General features: G+C 41.4%; 1 protein-coding gene across 1 annotated transcript in view; it reads right to left on the bottom strand.

Moving 5' to 3' along the window:
- Positions 1-652, bottom strand: part of EPAS1 (endothelial PAS domain protein 1) — a 78463-nt gene extending 77811 nt beyond the window's left edge. Inside the window, exon 1 of the mRNA XM_042808593.1 lies at positions 421-652. Coding sequence (XP_042664527.1) covers positions 421-446 — 26 coding nt within the window. The 5' untranslated portion in view covers positions 447-652. The remainder of the gene's footprint in view (positions 1-420) is intronic.
- Positions 653-20269: the final 19617 nt, after the last annotated feature.

Here is a 20269-nt window from a genome sequence, read left to right on the forward strand (position 1 = left end):
AGCGCCCAGCACGAGGCGGCCGCGGGGTCGTGCTGAATGAAATTTATTAGGCTAGTACTATTTGCATATATTCGCATGGCGTGCCAACCACCTCTAGGCAAAAAGGTACGTTTAGCTACAAAGATGCTTCGGTCCACTCGCACCTTGAGAGGCCGCAACCGACGGCAAGCCAACGCGCCCCAGCAACCGCGCTCCCAGGTGCACCTGCCCGGGAACTCCCGCAGCACGACCACGGGCACAGCACCTTCGCTCCGGGCGGCGGCCGGGCCGGGTCCCTTCCTACTGCTCCCGTCTAGACCGCCCGCGGGTGTCCAAACACCGCCGAGCCGCGGCCCCCCCCTCCCGCCCGGTCCTTGCGGAGTTCAGCCGCGGCCCCGAGAGGGACGGAGCGGCCCGAGCACCTCGCCCGCCGCTCCTCACCTCTTCTTCTCCTTGTCAGCTGTCATCGCGGCGGCTGTCGGCTCCTGCGCCGCCTCTCGGGCCGGGACGGGCTCAGCACCTGCACGCGGGACGCGGGGCTCCGCGGGCGGCCGGCCGGGGTCGGCGTGGCCGGCTGTGCCGGGTCGCCCCCGAGGCGGGCGTACAGTCTCAGGACACTGCCGAGGATTGTACGGCCCGCCCGGGGGAGGCAGCGGCGGCGACGCGGCGGGCGGGAGCGGCTCGGCGGCAGGCTGCGCGGCTCGGCACCGCCCGCAGAAAGTTCTCACTTTAAACCTTGGGCCGCCGCCGGTCGCGGAGGCAGGGCCGGCCCCCTCCGCCCCGGCCCGGCCCCGTCGTCGCCGATGCGCCCGCCAATGGGGGCCGCCACCGCCGCGCCCGGCCTCCCCGCCCCCGGCCCCGGCACCCGCCCGACCGCGGGGCAGCCGAGTACCCGGCCCCGGAATGCGTTGCGTACCTTCCCCCCCCTTTTTTTTTTTTTTTTTTCTTTTTACAACTTATTTTATTTCTTTCCCATAATAAGACGGCTTTAGCCCGCTACGTCCCTGCGTGTCCCCCGGGGGGGTTGAAGTGCGGCCGCACGTGCCCCGCCTCGGCTGAGAGTGGCGGGGACGGCCCCGACCTCTGCGTGGGAAAAGCGTGCGTGTTTAGAAAGCATTAAAATAATAATAACGAAAGAAAAGAAAACGAGCAAACAACGCGCACGGCTGGCACCTGTATGAACGAAGCTGCTGACTCGGGCAGTGCGCATTATAGCTGTCCCGGCATGCAAGAGCAGCGGCCGGTCGGAAGGCTGCCCTGGGACCGGGCTGCCTGTCCCCGGCTTGTTTGGCACTGCTGTTTTCTATCGCGCTGCCTTCCTGTTATTTAAGCTTTAAAACAACGCTGCTGAGACACAACGAGCTGCAGGCTGTAGCGAGCAGTGCTGCAGATCAGCTCATCCCAGCACCTGCTACACCATGCTGTGGGGTCAGTACAAAAACCTGAAAGGGTTCACTTATTTATTTTACACCAAAGCAAATAATCTTGCTGATTAAGGAGTGAAGACTTTTCTTATATTATCTTTCATCACCATACAGAGCACAGTCTTATCCTCATGTTTTCTAATGAGTGCCTCACATTTTTCCATCTCAATCCCAAATATACACCTTTGCATGAAGCTATGCCAGGTTTCTCATACTTCTCAAAAATGGCAGACTGCAGGCAAAGTGAGCCCAACTAGATGGTCATACAAATGGGAGCAACTTCCTATGCCGTATCTTAGGCTGTTTTGTTTACAATGGGTCAGAGGTTTGTTCTCTTTTTTACCATATGGATATTTAAAGAAATGTATTTGGGTTTGAATTTGCATATTCTGCTCTTGGCTCTGAATAGGGCTACACATGCTTACACAGCAACAGCCTAATTACGTGGTAACAGGTTTGGTTTTTGTTTTTGTTTTCTTGTTATACAACAGAGCCTAAACAAAAGAAACCCACAAGTATTTAAAACCTAAATAAACTTAGTTAAACAGAATTTGTGTACGCAGGACTAAATGTAGCCTTCTGGGAATAAAAGAATGCAACAGGATCAAAGAGCCAGGTCACTCATTTCCTAGATTAAATAGACCTCTTGGTCCTGCATTGATCTCTGCTGATGTCAATGCTCCTCACTGCATCGTAGAGCACTTCACTTGGATAAACAACTTGCCTTCAAAAATCAGACAAGACAAGCATTTCAATTGGCTAACTCCAAACCACTCAGTAAATTTCAAGTATTTCAGGTGTATCCCATTGACCCAGCTCTTGTTGGCTCTGTCTGCGTGGATATTGCACAGCTGAGCAGCAGCCTCAGCCTCTGGCTCTCTTACTAACAAGGCCTGAAAGTTCCTCCTTGCAGCATCACATCCAAGTGGCACTCCAAATCCCAGCCTGCCCTCCTCTGTGGAGACACTAGTGGCTACAAGGCAGAGCAGAGCCCAGCACAACTAGAACTTATCTGTTGCATCACTAAAACAAAGCAAGCAGGCCTGAGAGATTCTCACATCTCCATCACAACTTCAGTTCCTAAAAGCTGTCTATACTGTTATTTCTGGCAATCGAGCTCTCCATCTTGACCACAGGAAAAACAAATGTCCTGCCCTCTGGAGCCTGCACTGTGAATTTCCTCCTTTTCCCATGACTACTCAGAGAGGGAGATTTTTAATAGCATTGTCACTCTTTTTAATGCATTCTGAGAAATCAGGCACCTACAGAGAGGAAGAAATCTTCCTTGCTGGAGAACAGTAGAATCATTTTGTTCTAACTGCACCTCATCACTGTTTTAATCTCCTTTACTGTCAGCCAATATTTATTAACAATGTCTTCCACCATAAGGTAGACTTTCCCTGTTCTTAGACTCTTACAAGTATCAAGAAAAGCCACACTGTGAATGCATTTACTCTAGAGATGCAATATGTAATCTACAGGAGATGACAACTGCCAAGAAAGCCAAGAGAAACCTCAGGCAGTTCTGGTTCAAGACAGTAAACACAGCTTGCCTTCTCAATTAATGCCATCCCCTTATGGGTTCTGTTTCGTATTCCTATATTATTCCTTGCATTTTATATGCCGTACTTGCCACATTTTAGAGCTAACTTACAAAAGGTAGACATCATTTGGAAGGAAGCTCATGGAAGGAGAAAAAGTATTCAGGAAATTTCATGAGCTGAGCTTAATAGGGGTTAGCTTCTGTTCAACCCACCCCGTCAAGTTCTGCAGCAGAATCAACATAGCATCAACGTAACAGCAATTCATCTAGCTATGCTTCCTCGCCCTTCACAATCAGAGAAAATATAAGTAGTTTTGTTGTCCTCTCTGTTTTGGAAATTACATGAGGTGACCCACATTGTTCCCATGTGAATGCCTTAGAGATGCTATAGGAACAGTAAGTTCTTGATTTCCTAAGAGTAATCTTCAGATGACAGGCACTGAAAACAACCTGTTATCATTCGCCAGCATAGCAGTGGTTTGTTTCCAAAGGGCTCCTCAAGTCAACAGGGAATTAGCTTATGTCAACCTCTCTTAGACTAGACTCCAGGAAGAATACTAATGGAAGCCTCACAGAAAATAAAACCATGGTCAAATTTCATGATTCACTGTCAGGTCAGACTGCATTGAGACTTTAGAAAATCTGCATACAGTAGGAAGTGGGCCACTGGAGCTCAGCTCATCCCAAGGCAGGATGCTCCGTCACTTGGACAAGAAGCAAGCAGGCTCCTGTGTATTGCACTTCATTCTGAAACACACCACTGATTTAAGACCACTTATGCTATATCACATATTCACCGGTTATACATACACATGCAATCAATCAGCCAAATTAGCACATGTGCTGATTTGAATGTGCATAGTCATCAGCTGTGAAGGAAGAGCTCTGTGTTGTATGTTTGCTACTGGTGCCTGTATATACCGAAAGGTTATTGGTAAAACATACAGACAAGATTGTTCAGCAGTTAATGCTCCAGGGATACATGACTACGCCATCCCTTATAAGAACGTGTTACGATAAAAATTAAAAGCAGCTTGAGAGGAGGAAGAGTTTCACATTCATTAACAATCCCTGGTCATTTTCTTTTTTATTTATTTATTTTTTTCTTCCCCTTGGCTCCTCAATACCACCAAAAAGCAGAATAACAAGATAATTATTTATTATCACCGGCATCAACTTTTTATGAGAAGGGGAAGGGGAGAGAGTCCTGTTATTGCAACACAGCTGATCCCTTGAGGAAAAGGGATGGGATTCTTCACTTCTTCATACCAGAATAAGCTATGGCCTCAAAACGTTTGTTATGTATGTTAGCAAATGAGAGAGAGAAACATCTAACTTTTGAAGAGGAAAAAGCGGTAACTGTAAACCGGATAAAAGACAAAAGTACATGGGAGAAAGTGGGGACTACTCCAATGGAGACATGATAAAAATGCCTGAAGTGCAAAAAAAAAAAAAACCCAAAAAACAAAAAAGCAAAAAAACCAACCAAACCCCAACAACAAAAAAAAAGTATTTCTTGTGTAACCAGTCACTTGTGCTCACTTACACTGTCCTTCATAATGAGCAGCCCACAGCTGCATTTCAGCATAACTACACTTCCCGCACAATCAGTAGCTGTGCCCTTTCTGCACTGTGGCACCAACCAGTTCTCAGGCTAGGAAATGGGAGCACAACTTGCACACATGGAGTTTGTGGGATTTCTTTGCCTTTTTTTTTTTTTTTTTTTTTTTTAATAGTTCTGTATGGAGGAAAGATAAATAAATAAAACATCCAACAGCTTGTAACAGCTCTCATTCCTGTTATCCTACGCGGAAAACAACACATAGTCTACAGGCAGTACTGGAACAGCTGGTTTGAAGTGTTTTGAGGGAATACAGAAAGACATGTCTTAGGACTTCCAAATACTGAGTGCACACCTTTGAGCAAGGCTTGCTGATAAGCTCAGGTATTTTGAGGCACTGATTACTTACACACACATTCCAGATGTTTCAGCCATCACAATCCCATAAAAAAAAGACACAATGGCCAAAACATAGGGAATTAACCTGGAAGTTTTAAAAGGCTTAAATTAGCTCATCTTTCAGCCTTTTTCAAACTTATGTACTGAGGATGCCCGTGGCCTATTCCAAGTAAAGGTCAAGAAACAAAGAAAGTGATATGTTGCAATAGGCTCAGTTGAAGAAAACTGATGATGAATAAGTGCTCAGAAATAATTCTGTCATGATACTAGGAACTACCCTTTTGAAATTTTGGGAAAGCTCAACCAAGAAACCAATCCAGCTTATTAAATGAAGGTGGCTTTTGTTTCGGGTTTTCCCCTGACATTCAATAGCATATTACTTGAAAATGCTGTGAAAATAGTGTGTTTCACAGTAACATTTTTCATTTGCGTTTCAGTTACAATAAAGAGTAAAGGCTAAATACATTTGCTAAGCAGAATCCTGATTCATCAATTTGAGTGCAAACAACACCAAGAACACCAAGGCAGTCAGGACAGCCACACCAAAGTTTAAACACAGTGAGCTTGATCTAGGAGCACAGCGTGTTGCTGAATCTTTGTATGCATATATATCTATCTATATAATCTGAATCTATCTATCTATCTGTGTGTATATATAATGCAATAGTAGTCTAACTTAATGAGAAAGAAGTACAGAAGCAGACATGGCCTTCATTTGCAGGAATTCTTTCCCAGTGTTTGTGGAAGATAGGCCCCATTTAGGTGTTGCATTTACTGAGCTCTCCACAAGTCCCCCAGTAGCTGCCAGTGCCCACACCAGGCTGCAGAGGCCCACAGCATCCTCTGCAACAGTAGCACTCCAAAGGAAGCGTGGCTGCGAGACCAGAGACTTGTCTTCCTCAAAGCCAACAAAAACAACAGCAATGTTCAGAAGGGAAGGGAAAACATTCCTCTCCCTGGATCTTAAAAGCCAAACTTTGCGGCAATGTTTTTTAATGCTCATTAGCTCCTAAGCTCATGAAACAGCTGTCTGCACACAGGAGGAGGAGCAACATAAACATGAGGCTCTCCTCCCACAGAGCACTGTGCGCTGGATGAATGTCCAGAGAGACGGGAAGCTGTGACGGAAGATTTTTGCAACACTGAAACCAATACCATTGCCTAGCAGTTAACATTCAGTCACTCAACAAACATTTATTTAGGGCCAGTGCAACATGCTCACAGCAGAGCTTTGGGTTTTAAAACCAGCCAGGCTACGTTTCTTTTATATATCTGTGTGTTTTATTGTAGGAACATAAATACCATTGGAAATGCTGCTCCTAAATCTTTTCATCTCTGGCAGTTACTTCTACAAGTTTGAGTACTGTTTTCATTCCTCAAAGACTCTAAATAAAGATCTCAAAAACTGTTTCTTTTGAAATAGTAATTCTTAGATTACTGACGTTCAACAAAAGCACTGAACCTGTTAACCCCGTAGATACTTGTCACCTAAAGAATTTGACAAATTACAGTAAAACTGGAAGAATAAAAAAAAAATTCTCCACATACTGCAATACAAAAATGGTAAATCCCTGACCAAAAAGTTCCTATACTGGGAACTGAAAATGGTCAGAAAAAAAATATATAAAAGATCTGTTTCTCATTGCATCATTTGAAAATATTACTAGAGATCCTAGACTTCTTGACCTTTCTCTCATTGCTCTAAAAAAGTGTTTTGTTTTTTTTTTTTTAAATACATGGGGATATTGAAATCCAAGCCTGAAGTTACTCTGGGCAATTCCCAAATGTATTCTGAATAATTTAAGCCTCAACCAATTCCAGAAAGCAAAAGATATTCACAGAGGATAACCTCAACTAAGTCTCCCTTTAGCTCTCTCCAAGTCAATGAAGAAATATTACATCCATGAAAGAGTGCTTTAGAGCAAGAGCCTGACTGGGGTCTCACTGACACATGCAACACAGCCTGCACCTACCTCTGCAACGACCAAATTGCTCCTGAGATATCTCCTCAAACTTCCTGTGATTACTGTACCCTGATTACTTAAAGTGCTAGTAGCATTCACCTTCTTCTCCTTCACCCTTAAATCTTCTATTTTGGGGAACCACTGCAGGACCCATTTGGCATGGGGCCTAACATCTCAAGTAAGTCCACTGGAAATATGAATAGAATCATAGAATCACTCAGGTTGGAAAAGTCCTTAAAGATCATCGAGTCCAACCACGACCTAACCATGCTACCCTAACTAACAATCCTCTGCTAAATCATGTTCCTGAGCACCACATCCAAACGGTTTTTAAACACATCCAGGGATGGTGACTCAACTGCCTCCCTGGGGAGCCCATTCCAGTGCTTAACAACCCTTTCTGTAAAGAAGCGTTTCCTGATATCCAACCTAAACTTACCCTGGAGCAACTTGAGGCCATTTCCCCTCATCCTGTCACCAGTAAGAAGAGATCAACCCCACTCTCGCTGTAAGCACCTTTCAGATGTCGGAAGAGAGCAATAAAGTCTCCCCTCAGCCTCCTTTTCCCCAGACTGAATGGCCCCAGTTCCTTCAGTCTCTCCTCCTAGGGCATATTCTCCAAGTCCTTCACCAGCCTCATTGCCTTTCTTTGGACCTGCTCCAGCACCTCAATGTCCTTTCTGTACTGAGGTGCCCAAAACTGAACACAGCACTTGAGGTGAGGCCTCACTAACACTGAATACAACAGCAGGATGACTTCCCTAGTCCTGCTCGCCACACCATTCCTGATACAAGCCAGGATGCCATTGGCCTTCTTGACCACCTGGTCACACTTCTGGCTCATATTCACCTGACTGTCCACCAGTATACCAAGGATTCTTTCCATCAGGTAACTTTCCAGCCACTCATTCCGAAGCCTGTAGGGTTGATTGGAGTTGTTGTGACCAAAATGCAGGACCCAACACTCGGCCCTATTGAAACTCATAGTTTGCCTTGGCCTGTCAATCCAGTCTATTCAGGTCCCTCTGTAGCACCCTTCTCCCCTCAGGCAGATCAGCACTCCCTCCCAACTTGGTGTCATCTGCAAACTTACTGAGGGTGCACTCAATCCCCTTATCAAGATCCTTAATAAAAATGTTAAATAAAAGTGGCCCTAGTATCAAGCCCTGGGGGACACCACTTGTGACCAGCAGCCAACTGGATTTAACTCCATCGACCACAACTCTTTGGGCCTGGCCATCCAGCCAGTGTTTCACCCAGCAGAGCATACGCCGGTCCACACCAGGGCAGCGAGCTTCTCTGCAAGAATGTTGTGGGAGACAGTGTCAAAGGCCTTACTGAAATCCAGGTAGACCTCGACAGCCTTACCCTCATCCACTAAGCAGGTCACCTTGTCATAGAATGAAAATAGACTCTAAGTACTGACAACATGAGATACTGTCCCCAAAGCCCACTCTGAGTTCTGTATTTTCCTTCCGTTTCCATATGCTACACTCTTTGCATGAAGCACCACTAATGACCTTGACTGCACATACTGCTCTTCATTAACGTTAGATCACAATATACAACTTCTGATTAAGTTTAATCTGGCAGGTATCTGAGCACCACAGTTATTTGCCCTACCTGCCATCCCACTAGGATAGGGGAGAGAGTAGAAAAAAACCTAACAAACTAGAACTCCTGGGATGAGATAAAACTAATATAGTGAAAAGGAAAAGTATAACAGTTATGACTATGTTATATACATTCATATACACAAGTTATGCACAAGCAGTTGTTCAGCACACCACAACCAAAGTCCAGCTAGCCCCCTCAGAGAGAGAAAGAGAGTGAGATGAAATCCCATCTCCTTCAAAACTCCTTCTGCATGATGCCATATAGTATGGAATATCCCTCAGCCAGCTTAAGACAATTGTCCTAATTCTGTTCCCTCCTAGCAACTTGGGCCCTTCAATGAGAATGGCCTTGTCTCTCTACCACACTGCTTAGCAGCAGCTAGAAACTTCAGTGCATTATCAACAATGTTTTTCTCCTGTAACCAAAATCACGTATCAGATGCTCCAAAGAAAACACTTCTATCCCAGGTTGAAACTAAACCACCCAAACACTTAACTCTTGAATTTCAGTTGTTGTAAGAGTGATAATTAGAAGAGTCATTCCAGCTTAGTTTCATTAACAATGAACTCAAAACAATTTAATCTAACATGGTATTTGGTCTGGACACGTGCATTCAAATAAAATTAATAATTCCAATTTTGCATACACAAAATCAATACTAAGCAGCAGCACGAACAAGAAGAAACACTTATATTTCTACAAAACCAGAACTAGGGATAACACAGGTACAATTTAGGTCATCACTGATTTCAAGTCACTCTTCATTTACATTGATACAGACAACTGCAATTAGATCTCAAGTATCTGAAAACCCTCAGTAAAATAGATTCCATACATGATTTTTCTTCTGTCTGCACCAGTGACAGAGGAATTGGACCAAAGACTTGCATCATCCTTCACCTGCCTTCAAATTAAGTTTACAAAAAATGCTCCAAGCTCTCCATTCTCCAACAAGTTTTTTCAGTGCTCTACATCTACCTTTGCATTTGATCAAGTCATGGAAGTTGTTGAGTTATGGATTTTATATGTCCCATTCATAACACAAGTGCAGCAGCAAAAGGAAGGAGAACTGTTTTCCAACAGGGAGACTGTGAACCCAGCTAAAACCTCCAACTACATTTTTCAAATAGCGGACAGAGCATGTTAGGCCAGTATGGCCCAAAATCTTGGCCAGCCTGACAGGCTCAACAGGTTTGCTCCCTGGATTGTGTCACCAACCTTGAGACAAGTATAGCAGAACCACAGACATGCCTTGCATCAGAAGGGAACAATAAGCAACACGTAAATACTGCACTCAAGTTTTCAGAGACACACAGGTGGAAACTTTGCTTAAAGAGTCCTATAGAACATCAACACAAATTATGGCTCTGAAAACAGCCTGTCTCCTCCCCCCTCCAACATTAAAGGCATCTGCCTCAGCCAGTTTAAGACATTTTCCACTGCCAGTCATTTTCATTAAGCTAAATGATTACAGCTGGATTTTCCTAAGTCACAAGCTTTCAATAAAAGCAGCAGGATTTTTAAATTATACCACCAATTGGTATCACAACAATTCAGCTCAAAACCACTTCTGATACAGAATTGTAGAATCATGTTTCCATTTGCCGATTTAGTTATCCAGGCACTTTACACTTTACTAGAAGTCCTTCAAGCTGCATCACACAGTGCACCCGAACCTTAGAAAAGCTTTTGAAAGTCTGCACAAACTGTATTGTCAAAAAAAAAAACACCAAACAACCTTTCATATTTTGTAGCAGCATCCAAAGATAAGGTAACAACAGGGAAATCAGCATCTTAAATAAGCCCTGATTTGTTCCGAGCACAGGAAAGAACTTAAAAACTTAAGTCCTTCATTGACTAGAAGCTCATATGACTTGGCTTAACACAGGGTGCTGGCATATATCCAAAGTTACAGGCAGACAAATGACTCCAGCAGTTCTCTGAGAAGCTGAATTATGCCAATGTTCACATTAGTTACAAAGCAAAAACCATGTTAATTAGGTTTTTTTTAAATGTATTTTATTTAAACTTCATTTTGTATGTTCTGTAGCTTTGTCTCCTAAATTATTCTGAAAGAGAATTATGAACAGAAGCTTTTTGATGTAATCTGTAATTTTTGCACTCTGAATACATGTAACAGAGTTTACATTCAACTCACTAGCTAATTCACCTAAAAGTTACTGCATATACTCTAGAAAGTGATTTTCCCCAGGAAACACCTGATATCCCTTACCGTGCAACCTAAAGCAATGAAAAACAGAAAGACGAGACTCAAATGTGTCTTCTGAAGTTAATTTTCAATTCTTTCCTAGTAAAAATTGGGATACAAAAGAGAATTAATCTCCTGAGAGATAAAAATGCAGTATAAGTCAAAACTTAAATTTCTTTAATAGATAACAAACATAGATTATGAAGGATCCTGATAAAAGAGCTGAGACCAGAAGTTGTGTAAGCATGAAATATATGATTTTATGAGCACGTATCACAATGAAACCAGGCCTATTCCTAAAATCAGAGATTAGTGCTCTAATCCCCTATTTATATGGGGTAACTTTCATTTTGTAGCAGAGTTTTGGTCTTGAAACAGCATGGATGATTAGTTACTATTAGTTTCAAACAGAAAGCAGCCCATGAAATGCCATTTTAGCAACATGGAAACTTCAGCCACAAAGTAAGGGTTCAAGCAGGTAGTGGACTCAAGAATACAACAGCAAGGCGAAAAGAAACAAGAGGGGAAAAAAAGGAAGAAAAATAATAAAAAAGAAAATGGGATCTTCAGCAGCTTAAAGTTGCACCCAAGCTGGAAGGAAGCAAAGCACTCTTTAGAGATGGCCACAGGACTATCCCTTCAGCCAGTCCCATGGCTTTGTTCGCCTGTCAGGGCTAGTTTTTATGTCTTGCAGCAGTAATGATGAGACGCCTGCTCTCTACTGCCCTTTAAATCCTCACTCCCTGTTCCCTCCTTCCCTCTCTCTTAAAAAAAAAAAAAATGCAAGTTCCATTCCAGACTCCTCTGTGAGTTCTCTCTGCCCCCACTGCCCTTCATGATTTTCTCAAACTGATAGTTTCCTTTCACTCAAAAAGCTCCAATTAAAAGACTCACTGAATACAGTTGTCATAAATCCATAGATATAAGCCAATAAAAAGGCATATCCAGGGAAATTTCCTAGTGTATTTTAAATTCTTAGTGAGAAAACATAGTAACTCTCGGTAACACTTCTCATGTTTAACTTCCCAGTTACAAACCTACACTAAGTGTGAAATGGCTTGTCTTTTACAACTTCTATTGTCACGTGTTTCTAAATAAAAATAAGATTTTTTCAAATTAATTCACTTTTCCTGGAGAGGTGCTCATGATCTGTTGCCTAGTCAGCTCTTGTGCTCCTGCTTGACTCTTGAGGAAATTATGTTCTTTCTTGATCCATTACAAGCACAGTTGTCTGCTCTTTTGGTTGTTTAGAGATGGATCTCCTGCAATTTCTATACCAGACTAACTGCAAAGTATTATAAAAGCATCCCCCGTGTCAAATACAGAGCAAATGTAGAAAATCTTGTTGATACAAACTGCAGTTCTTGTGCTCAGTCCTTAAAACAATCAGAGCTGGAGTAAGTTAGACATTATGAAACCTTTCCAGAAAGAGTCCCTATGCACGGTCACATTTTGAGACCTACCAGTCAAGCAGTTTTAACCTACTCAGTGTCTGCAACTCAATTAGATCACTCTAACTAATAACTGAAATAATGTATGACAAATCAAATGTTTTATAGGAAGAAAAAGACTTTACTACAATACTAATGCTTTTGTTAGCAAAACTTCCAGGAAGATTTTGTTTATGGGGTGTACGTCACACTGCAGTACTATTGCATAGCACTAACTTCTGCTAATTCTTTATCAGTTTGCATACTGTTTATTTTCCCACAGAATGCAGCCAGAATATACGTTCTAAAAGTGATGCTGCAGTGTTTCTGGTCAAATCTCTTCATCTTTTCCATGGTTTAAAAAGCTATTTGAGAAAGGTGAGGGGGAAGAAATCAGCATCTCAGAGACCCATTCAGCTCTCAGAGCAAGTCATCTGAGCCTGCTAATGTGCAGGTCAAGAAACTTCTGCTTTGTATCCTCCTTTGTTACAAGTGATACTGAAACACTTTGGATTTCTTCCTGCCATTTTTATGTCCCCAGATTTCTCTTACGCAGAGAACAAAAATATGAAAGCCCAGTCTTTTCAATATCATTGCTTATTCTTACATTTTCTTTACATTTAAGTGAACAGTATTTTTTTTTTTTTAAGTCATATTTTTAGATCCTCTTCCTCACTGGTGCTATCATTTTCATTTTCTCTTCTTGAAAGTACTCTGTCATCAGCTTACTGATATACATTAGTCATTAGCTTTTTCAGCACAGGCAACCTTCTTACTGCAGCTCAAAAAGTAGTAACTATCTGAGCACATCGCAACACTTTCCTAGGGAAATCTCACCAGAACTATGAAAAAAATAGAGTGATGATTCCAAATGACAAATCAGCCACCTGATCTGATGCCAAGGAAGTTGAAACATTTAACAGCATCTTTGCGTCAGCCAGAAGCCAGCTTGAGTAGGTTGCTTATATAGCAAACTAGTCACAAGGATTACGTAACTAGTAGAACAGGGAAAGAATTAGTAAAGGAGTACTTAAGTTAAAAAGCTTTCACCTCGTCTTCATCATACAGTGCTTACAGATTTGGCTAATGTAATCTTGGAATGTAAGCTTGGAATCTCCATGGATTATCTTTTGAAGCTAACGGAGTGCTTGCTGTACAAGAAAACTGGAAAAAAAAACCAAACTTGGTGGCTGCTTCTAAAAAGGGAGTGTTAAAAAGAAAAAAAAAGGAGTGAGAAGGAAACTACATGGAGATTACTAGGCTTCACTTAAATATTTCCAGAATATAGAAAATAATTGAACAAATCTGCTGGAGAAGGAAACAGTAACAACAGTTCTTTTGGATCCATCAGCAACAGATCTTGCTCATCCTAATGAAGAACTCAATTGCAGATAGGAAGTCATGGCCATTCTGTTTCTCAGATCTGGACATAGCCAGAGAAAGAACAGCAGACAATAAGAATTCAGTAAGATTGATCAAAAGTTTTTTTTTTTTTTTTTTTTTTGTTTTTGTTTTTGTTTTAATTGCTAACTAATAACATGCTTCAAATATAGAAAGGCTTCTGCAAAAAAGAAAAAAGAAAAAAAGATAATGTCTGCTAATCACCAGCTGTGGTGAGAAGGACAGAACTGAGACTTAAGTTATACAAGTTCAAGTATCAGTGAAAACTAATTAATAATAGGAAGAGAAAAAATAAAATGAGCTGTGACTAGACATTGACACATTAACTTAGACAAGCACTTCTCAGAAAAGATGTGTAAGTAGCTGCTGGGAACAGAAGTACAGCTGAAAGATCATCTCTTCAGGTGCCTTTGGTCCTGCATTTCCTGTGGTTGGCATTAGAAAGCCCACATTCAGCAGTGCAAAATTGACAAAAAAAAAAAGCATATAGGGCACTGGCTCACAAGGTGGACAATTGGAAGAGAGTGAAAATGTGATCAAAGCAATGCCACCATTTCTTCTCCACTAATTTTATAATAGAAGAGGAATTAAGATTTAATAGAAAATATATTAAAGTTACATCATGTCTTTCCTCCTCCCTGATGCTGAGTACTCATTTTCTGCATTTGAAAACCTATCGTTTAGTATTTACCCATTGCTCAGAGCTTGCAGCATGAAACAGCCATATACCATTTTCCCATAGTAACTTGTCACTGTTCTTATTGTGCAATGCAAGCCAGGCACCAGCTTTGACAAATCCTTAAACACCAGTGATCTGTTGCACACAGCAGACAGAGTGGAACTATATCCCAATTCTTTTGAAGAAAGGAAGTAAATATATTGAAGGAAGACTTTTTCCCCTTAACATAGTACTCTAGTTAGTAATAGTGGAGAATCTCTTGAGAAGTCTATGGTATCAACAAACATCATAAAACCACGTGAATGTTATTGAGCTCATTTTTACTACATGAAATTCACAACCACGGTAAGACTTGGGAGTGGAGGTTTCTGAAAAGCTCAGTTGCTGCTGCAACAACAGAAGAGCGTGTACTTTTTCACACATTTCTAAACAAGTTTAAAAATGTATTTAGCAACTTCTACCTCCTATTAGGGGAGAGCTAGGTGGCAGACACAGAGGCCAACACATGGCCAGAAGTATCTGTCAGGTTTCTGTACCACATAGTGACTGTACTGAGTCATCTGCCCATGTGTATTTCAGAAAGGGCATGCACACAAGCCTCAGTAGAAGATACACACGGACCCAACTTTCCTGAAGTAATTTACTGCCTCACAAGAAGTCCAACAAAAGTATACAGGTGATAGCTTTTGATTTTTCTCAGATGGTACAACACAGTACTTACAAAAACAAAGAGATAAGCACTTAGCATCATCACTGTGCAGAACTACCTTTGAGCAGAAGTTTGTGGCATAGAGATAAGCTATCCTATGCAGTTAAACTAAACACTGCTAAACTAAACTATGACACCCAAATGTTAATTGAATTGAAATTGTCTGGCAAGTTTTGACAGAGGTGTCAGATGCCTCCTTCACTGCCTACTCTTCTTTAAGAAACAACAGTGAAAAACTGGTTTTGAAGGGAAGACACAAGTGTCATTGAACTACCATACACCCGAGTACAAATGAAAAGCACTGTAGTGACCTTCTGTCCTGGTGAGAGGATATCAACCTCTGAGACTTTGCAGCTGGTTTCAGAGTGTGTTAGCCACAAACCTCCTCATGATGAACTTCTAGCCGTGACTAATTCCATTACAAGCTGCTGCCATGGGCAGCAGCCAAGATGATACATCTCTATATTATTACGATGTGCCATCTTCTGGTTATCAGTCAGGTTTCCTATTGTTCCCTTTAAAATAAAAACAAAATATATTTATTTGAGAGCTTTATATTATTGTCTCTGCAATAAACCTCTCTATTTGCAAGCATAAATATTTGAATTCAGTGATGTGAAAAAAATCCATAAAATTTTACAGGAAGAGCAGCATTAAATCTGTGATGTAAATAGCTGTAGCCCCAGACTCCACCTGGTACTTGATGCACAACAAGCTGAGCCAGCGGAGGGAGGAAGTTGCTACAGCTGGGCTGAGAGAGTCCAAAGGAAGAAAAGATAGTAGTTGTACTCCATTTAAATGTAGACTGCTTGCCAAGTTCTCCAACTGCACTGCATGAGGAAGTATTCTTTAATCAGTTAAAAAAAAATTATGTGTATGTGTGTGGTTGTTCGAAATAGAGCGACTCCTCTGTCAAATGTTGTTTTCCTAGAAGGATTGGTCAGCTCTTTAGTTTTCTAAATGTTCTCTCAATTGTAAGAAAAATTCTAAGAAGGAGTTTAATGGAGCTGTCTCACAGAAGGTTATCTCTTGTTTACAGTACATTTTGATACTGCCATTTAAGGACTAAGACAGAAACAAACAGGCATCTAAATATATGTTAGTCATGGTTTGCAGAAAGTGATGAATTATTAACCATTTCCTGTTGTCTTTTACACTGTTTTTCCTTGTAATTCTTGGATAGGAGGAGAAGTGAAAGAAATGCAAGAAAAAAATACAAATTAACACAATGTGTTTAAATAGCAATATCCGTACTTGCATATAGACACTACCTGATATTCAGAAACAACAGGGCAAATCTTCAGGGGGATTCCGTTGTTACTCTGCCTGACAATATGTCCTTTAGCCCATACAACAGATCCTAAGGTTCTCAGCCTCTACAACAAGTTCTTACAATCACTATCATTCTTTTTAAAATAAATACATAAACCATTTTGAAGCTAGAAAATCAGAAGAAGTCATTGAAGCTGAATCTCTATCACAAAAGTCATTTGATCTTTTCACTATATTTAGGATCATTTTCAAGTTTATTTCCTTGCACAGTCACCCAGCTAACAGGGTAATAACAAGGAATTGCAGGCTTTAACCAATTCTCAAATAAAAGTGTCAGATTTTTGCTAACTGCAGTGGAAATTAAATTAAATATCACAAATTCCAGAGGTAGGCAGCAGTTCCAGTTCGCACACTTGATCAGCAGATAAGCTTTTGTCCTGTAAATTCCTGATTTTATAATGAATACTATAAATTCAGAGACTCCTAAAAATCAATTGCTTCCCATAACAATACAATAAACCAAACTTTTGCACACAGCATGTATTAACATGAAGGCAGAAACTGGCTTTGATGGCCAGCAAATGTGGTTACAGCATAAGAAACCGTATTCTTAATTTATTTGCACAGGTCACATTTAGTTACTTCCTGACAGAGGAAGACAGGATACATGCTGATGCTCAGACATTGTAGATCAGATGCCTCTGATCTGCAGAGCATCATGATAAATGAGCTCAGTCAATTTACACTAGCTTACAGTTTCCTGTCCTGGAAACATCATATATAAATTCTCATAGCTCAGTAAATAAGACTGCAGTGTATAAATGTATTGTCCTCTCAACCTGAAAAAAATATTATGTTCTTTATCTGTTTACAGTATTGTGATATATAACCAAGAAAGCCATGGAAATCCTACAACTATGCTTCAGTCCAATCATTTTGTTGTTGTCATGTTTTACATAAGAAAAGCACATTAAGATGTACAAGGGAAGCACAAGGAATCAGTGAGTCTGTCTGCCTTGGATAAACTAATGTATCTTCTTGTCACAGACGTCTTCAGCATTGTTACTATTGAGATACACCAAGTGTAGGGATATTTCAACCAAAACTAGTGTACAGGATATCTAGGTTGATTATTTCTCTGGACAGGGTTTTGTTTACAGGAGTCCCCCAACTGCTCACAGCATTACATTTTGTGCATGTGATCTCTGCACATAGATCTTTTTTGAGACACACAGGAGGAAGGGATACCACCCAGAGAGATCTTGACAGACTTGAGAGGTGGGCTTGTGCCAACCTCATGAAGTTCAGTAAGGCCAAGTGCAAGGTCCTGTACCCAGGTCAGGGCAGTCCCAAGCACAAATAAAGGATGGGGCAGAAACTGGTTTGAAAGCAGCTCTGAGGGAAAGGATTTAAGGCTGTTGGTTGACAAAAAAAAAAAAACCAAAAAAACAAAAACCACAAAACTCAACATTAGCCGGAGAGATGCACTTGCAGCCCAGAAAGCCAGCCATGTCCTGTGCTGCGTCAAAAGCAGTGTGACCAGCAAGTCAAAGGGAGGCAATTGTCCCCCTCCATGCTGCACTGGTGAGGCCCTATCTGGAGTACTGTATTCAGCTCTGAGACCCCCAGCACCAGAATGACAGGGACCTGTTGGAGCAGGTCCAGAGGAGGGCCACATGTCAAACAATCAAATACTGTACTCTTCCAAAATTTGGAAGTGGATAATGTCATCCAGCAAAACACAGTCCTACTTTTAATGTCTTTGTCCTGACTCCTTTGTCCAACAGACTGAGGTTTTAGCCACTTTATTTTCAGATCTCAGTGCTTGCAGATTACTGATTAGTCTTTTAATCCATAATCTTTAACACAACACACTGATCAAGAGAAAAGTCATTTAGGTACTCAGAAGATCAAAACAGCTAAGAAACATGCTAAAAGAACTTGGGAAAAAAAGCATTAACTAAACCGTTTATGACATTTAGTTATTTATCAACAGTTCAAGAGAGTGACAACCAGGCAACAGAACACGAATGCTCATCCAAGACTTTCAGAAGAATAGGTTTGATAGCTCTGATGAGGAACAACTGATACGCTTATGGCTAGATAAGAGTATATGGCTGTTAATGATTTCCTGTATGCCATCACACATAATTGTTTCTTTTATGCAAGGGTTTATCTCACTACTAAAAAAAGAATGCCTATTTCCTCCTTGCCAGTACATATCATAGTACATAGCAGAAACAAGAAAACTGGAACAAGCTAGCAAGAGAGTATTCTTTCTTAGGTGTGCTTTTAAAACAGAAGAAGTGCCATCATGCTACATGCGTTACAGCAGGCCTCACATCTTCATCCAGTGTGGTGGCTTTGCCATTGCCCCAGGGGCACACACGTTCTACCACCAGAGCCCCATTGGCACCAGTTGCTGTTGGGCCAGTCAAGGAGGAGGGCTGTCTCAGACTGAGATACCAGCAACAATTAAACCCTTCGCATTCCTGTGATACACTCCGTATTTACTTTCGGCCAGATCATTAGCCAAAGACATGAGGGGATAATACTTTCTTTATCCCTTTATGAGCAGAGCAAGCAAGGAACAATGTTAGGGGCACATAGGGTAAAGAACATTATATTTTGTGCAGACCTGTTCTTCACTGTTCATGAGGAGATTCTGGATTATCTGCAATCAGGAAGAAACGTATGTGTCTGCATCAACATTTATAACTGTGCTAGTTAACTCAGTTTTGGTGGCAACCATCCCAAAAGTTATGACAGCAACAAACCATACAGATACAACATCTTGAATTTAGAAAGACTGACCCCTTCAGCTGTTTCTAACAAAGTGTGTGTCTAGTTTTCAGAGAATCTGCAACTCCATAGCAACTCGTGGCTGAACACGAATATACACTTCAGTACTTGTACTTGGCCGGAACCTTCATTTCTAAACCATTTGTGTAAACCTCCTGGACATTCCCCAAGCAAAAAGAAGTTGTAGGAAATCACCTACTTAGTTTCCTACTAACAAAAAACCCAGTCATTTCCCATTCTCTTAACCCTCCTTTTTAAAAGAAACATCTCAAAAACAGTTATACAACGTTCATAAGCTGGAACACTTTCAGTGAAAGAAAAGAGAATTTGTTTTATAGAGCAAACTAGATGAAACAGTATGTGATGCTCTGCTTCATACCTACGCTAGAGACCTAGATTAGAGATGAGGGTGTGGTAGGCATTTGCGGTATTTTAACTATGTAAGTAACAGTACTGGGTTTTTTAGCCCCTGGATTCTTTATCTGGTAACACATGGATGTGCTATTGCGCTCTGAATGTTTCATGATAGTTTCACCTCCAACCAGAAAAACAATAAAAAATCATCCAGTATGACAGTCTCTACTCAGGACTGGCAGTCTGAATTCAAAGTTTCCCTTGCCTGGATGAGTGAGGTTTAATTGCTTGGAGGTGGAGAATAAAGATACCTACTTTTAACAAGAGCATTTCAGATTTTAGAGGGGTACACCCTGAGCACTTTGAAGATAAACATGGCAACTAATCAGTAGGATGAACCAACTAGTACATGATTATTTTCAAAGGAAACTAAATAAAAACAATAAACACTTCACTAAAAGGTAAGAAGCTAAGAGCTAAGGTTCCAACAGCAGTTAGCTGTTTCAAAAACATTTCATAAAAAGTATGTCACACAGAGCCCATCATGGAATTCCCCAAAGACTTTGAGCTTTGGATTTGGAGTAGGTGGATTAAGCATCAACCATCAAGCCATGAACATTCCCAGACTGTAATTACAGTCTTTTAACAGCAACCCTTCTTCCTCCTATCTCCCCTCCTCCTCTTCTCCTAGTTTGGCACCAGTGTCTGGCTGTAGCCACTTCAAGAATGGATCATTTCTCTCCTTCTCCCAAACCAAGACATCCAAAGCACAACCTGGTGATAGGAATACAGTTCCAAGGGAGCTTGACTAAGTGGGTTGCAGTCATGAAGCAGCAGATTCCTATATTTCATCATTTGCTAAATACGCGCCATACGAATCAAATGGAAATGCCACTGCAGCAACATTGCCTTCTAGCTGTGTATTT

Source organism: Centrocercus urophasianus, unplaced genomic scaffold (assembly GCF_019232065.1).
Source record: "Centrocercus urophasianus isolate 14NV4802_14NV808 unplaced genomic scaffold, USGS_Curo_1.0 seq_10, whole genome shotgun sequence".
NCBI classification, from domain to species: domain Eukaryota; kingdom Metazoa; phylum Chordata; class Aves; order Galliformes; family Phasianidae; genus Centrocercus; species Centrocercus urophasianus.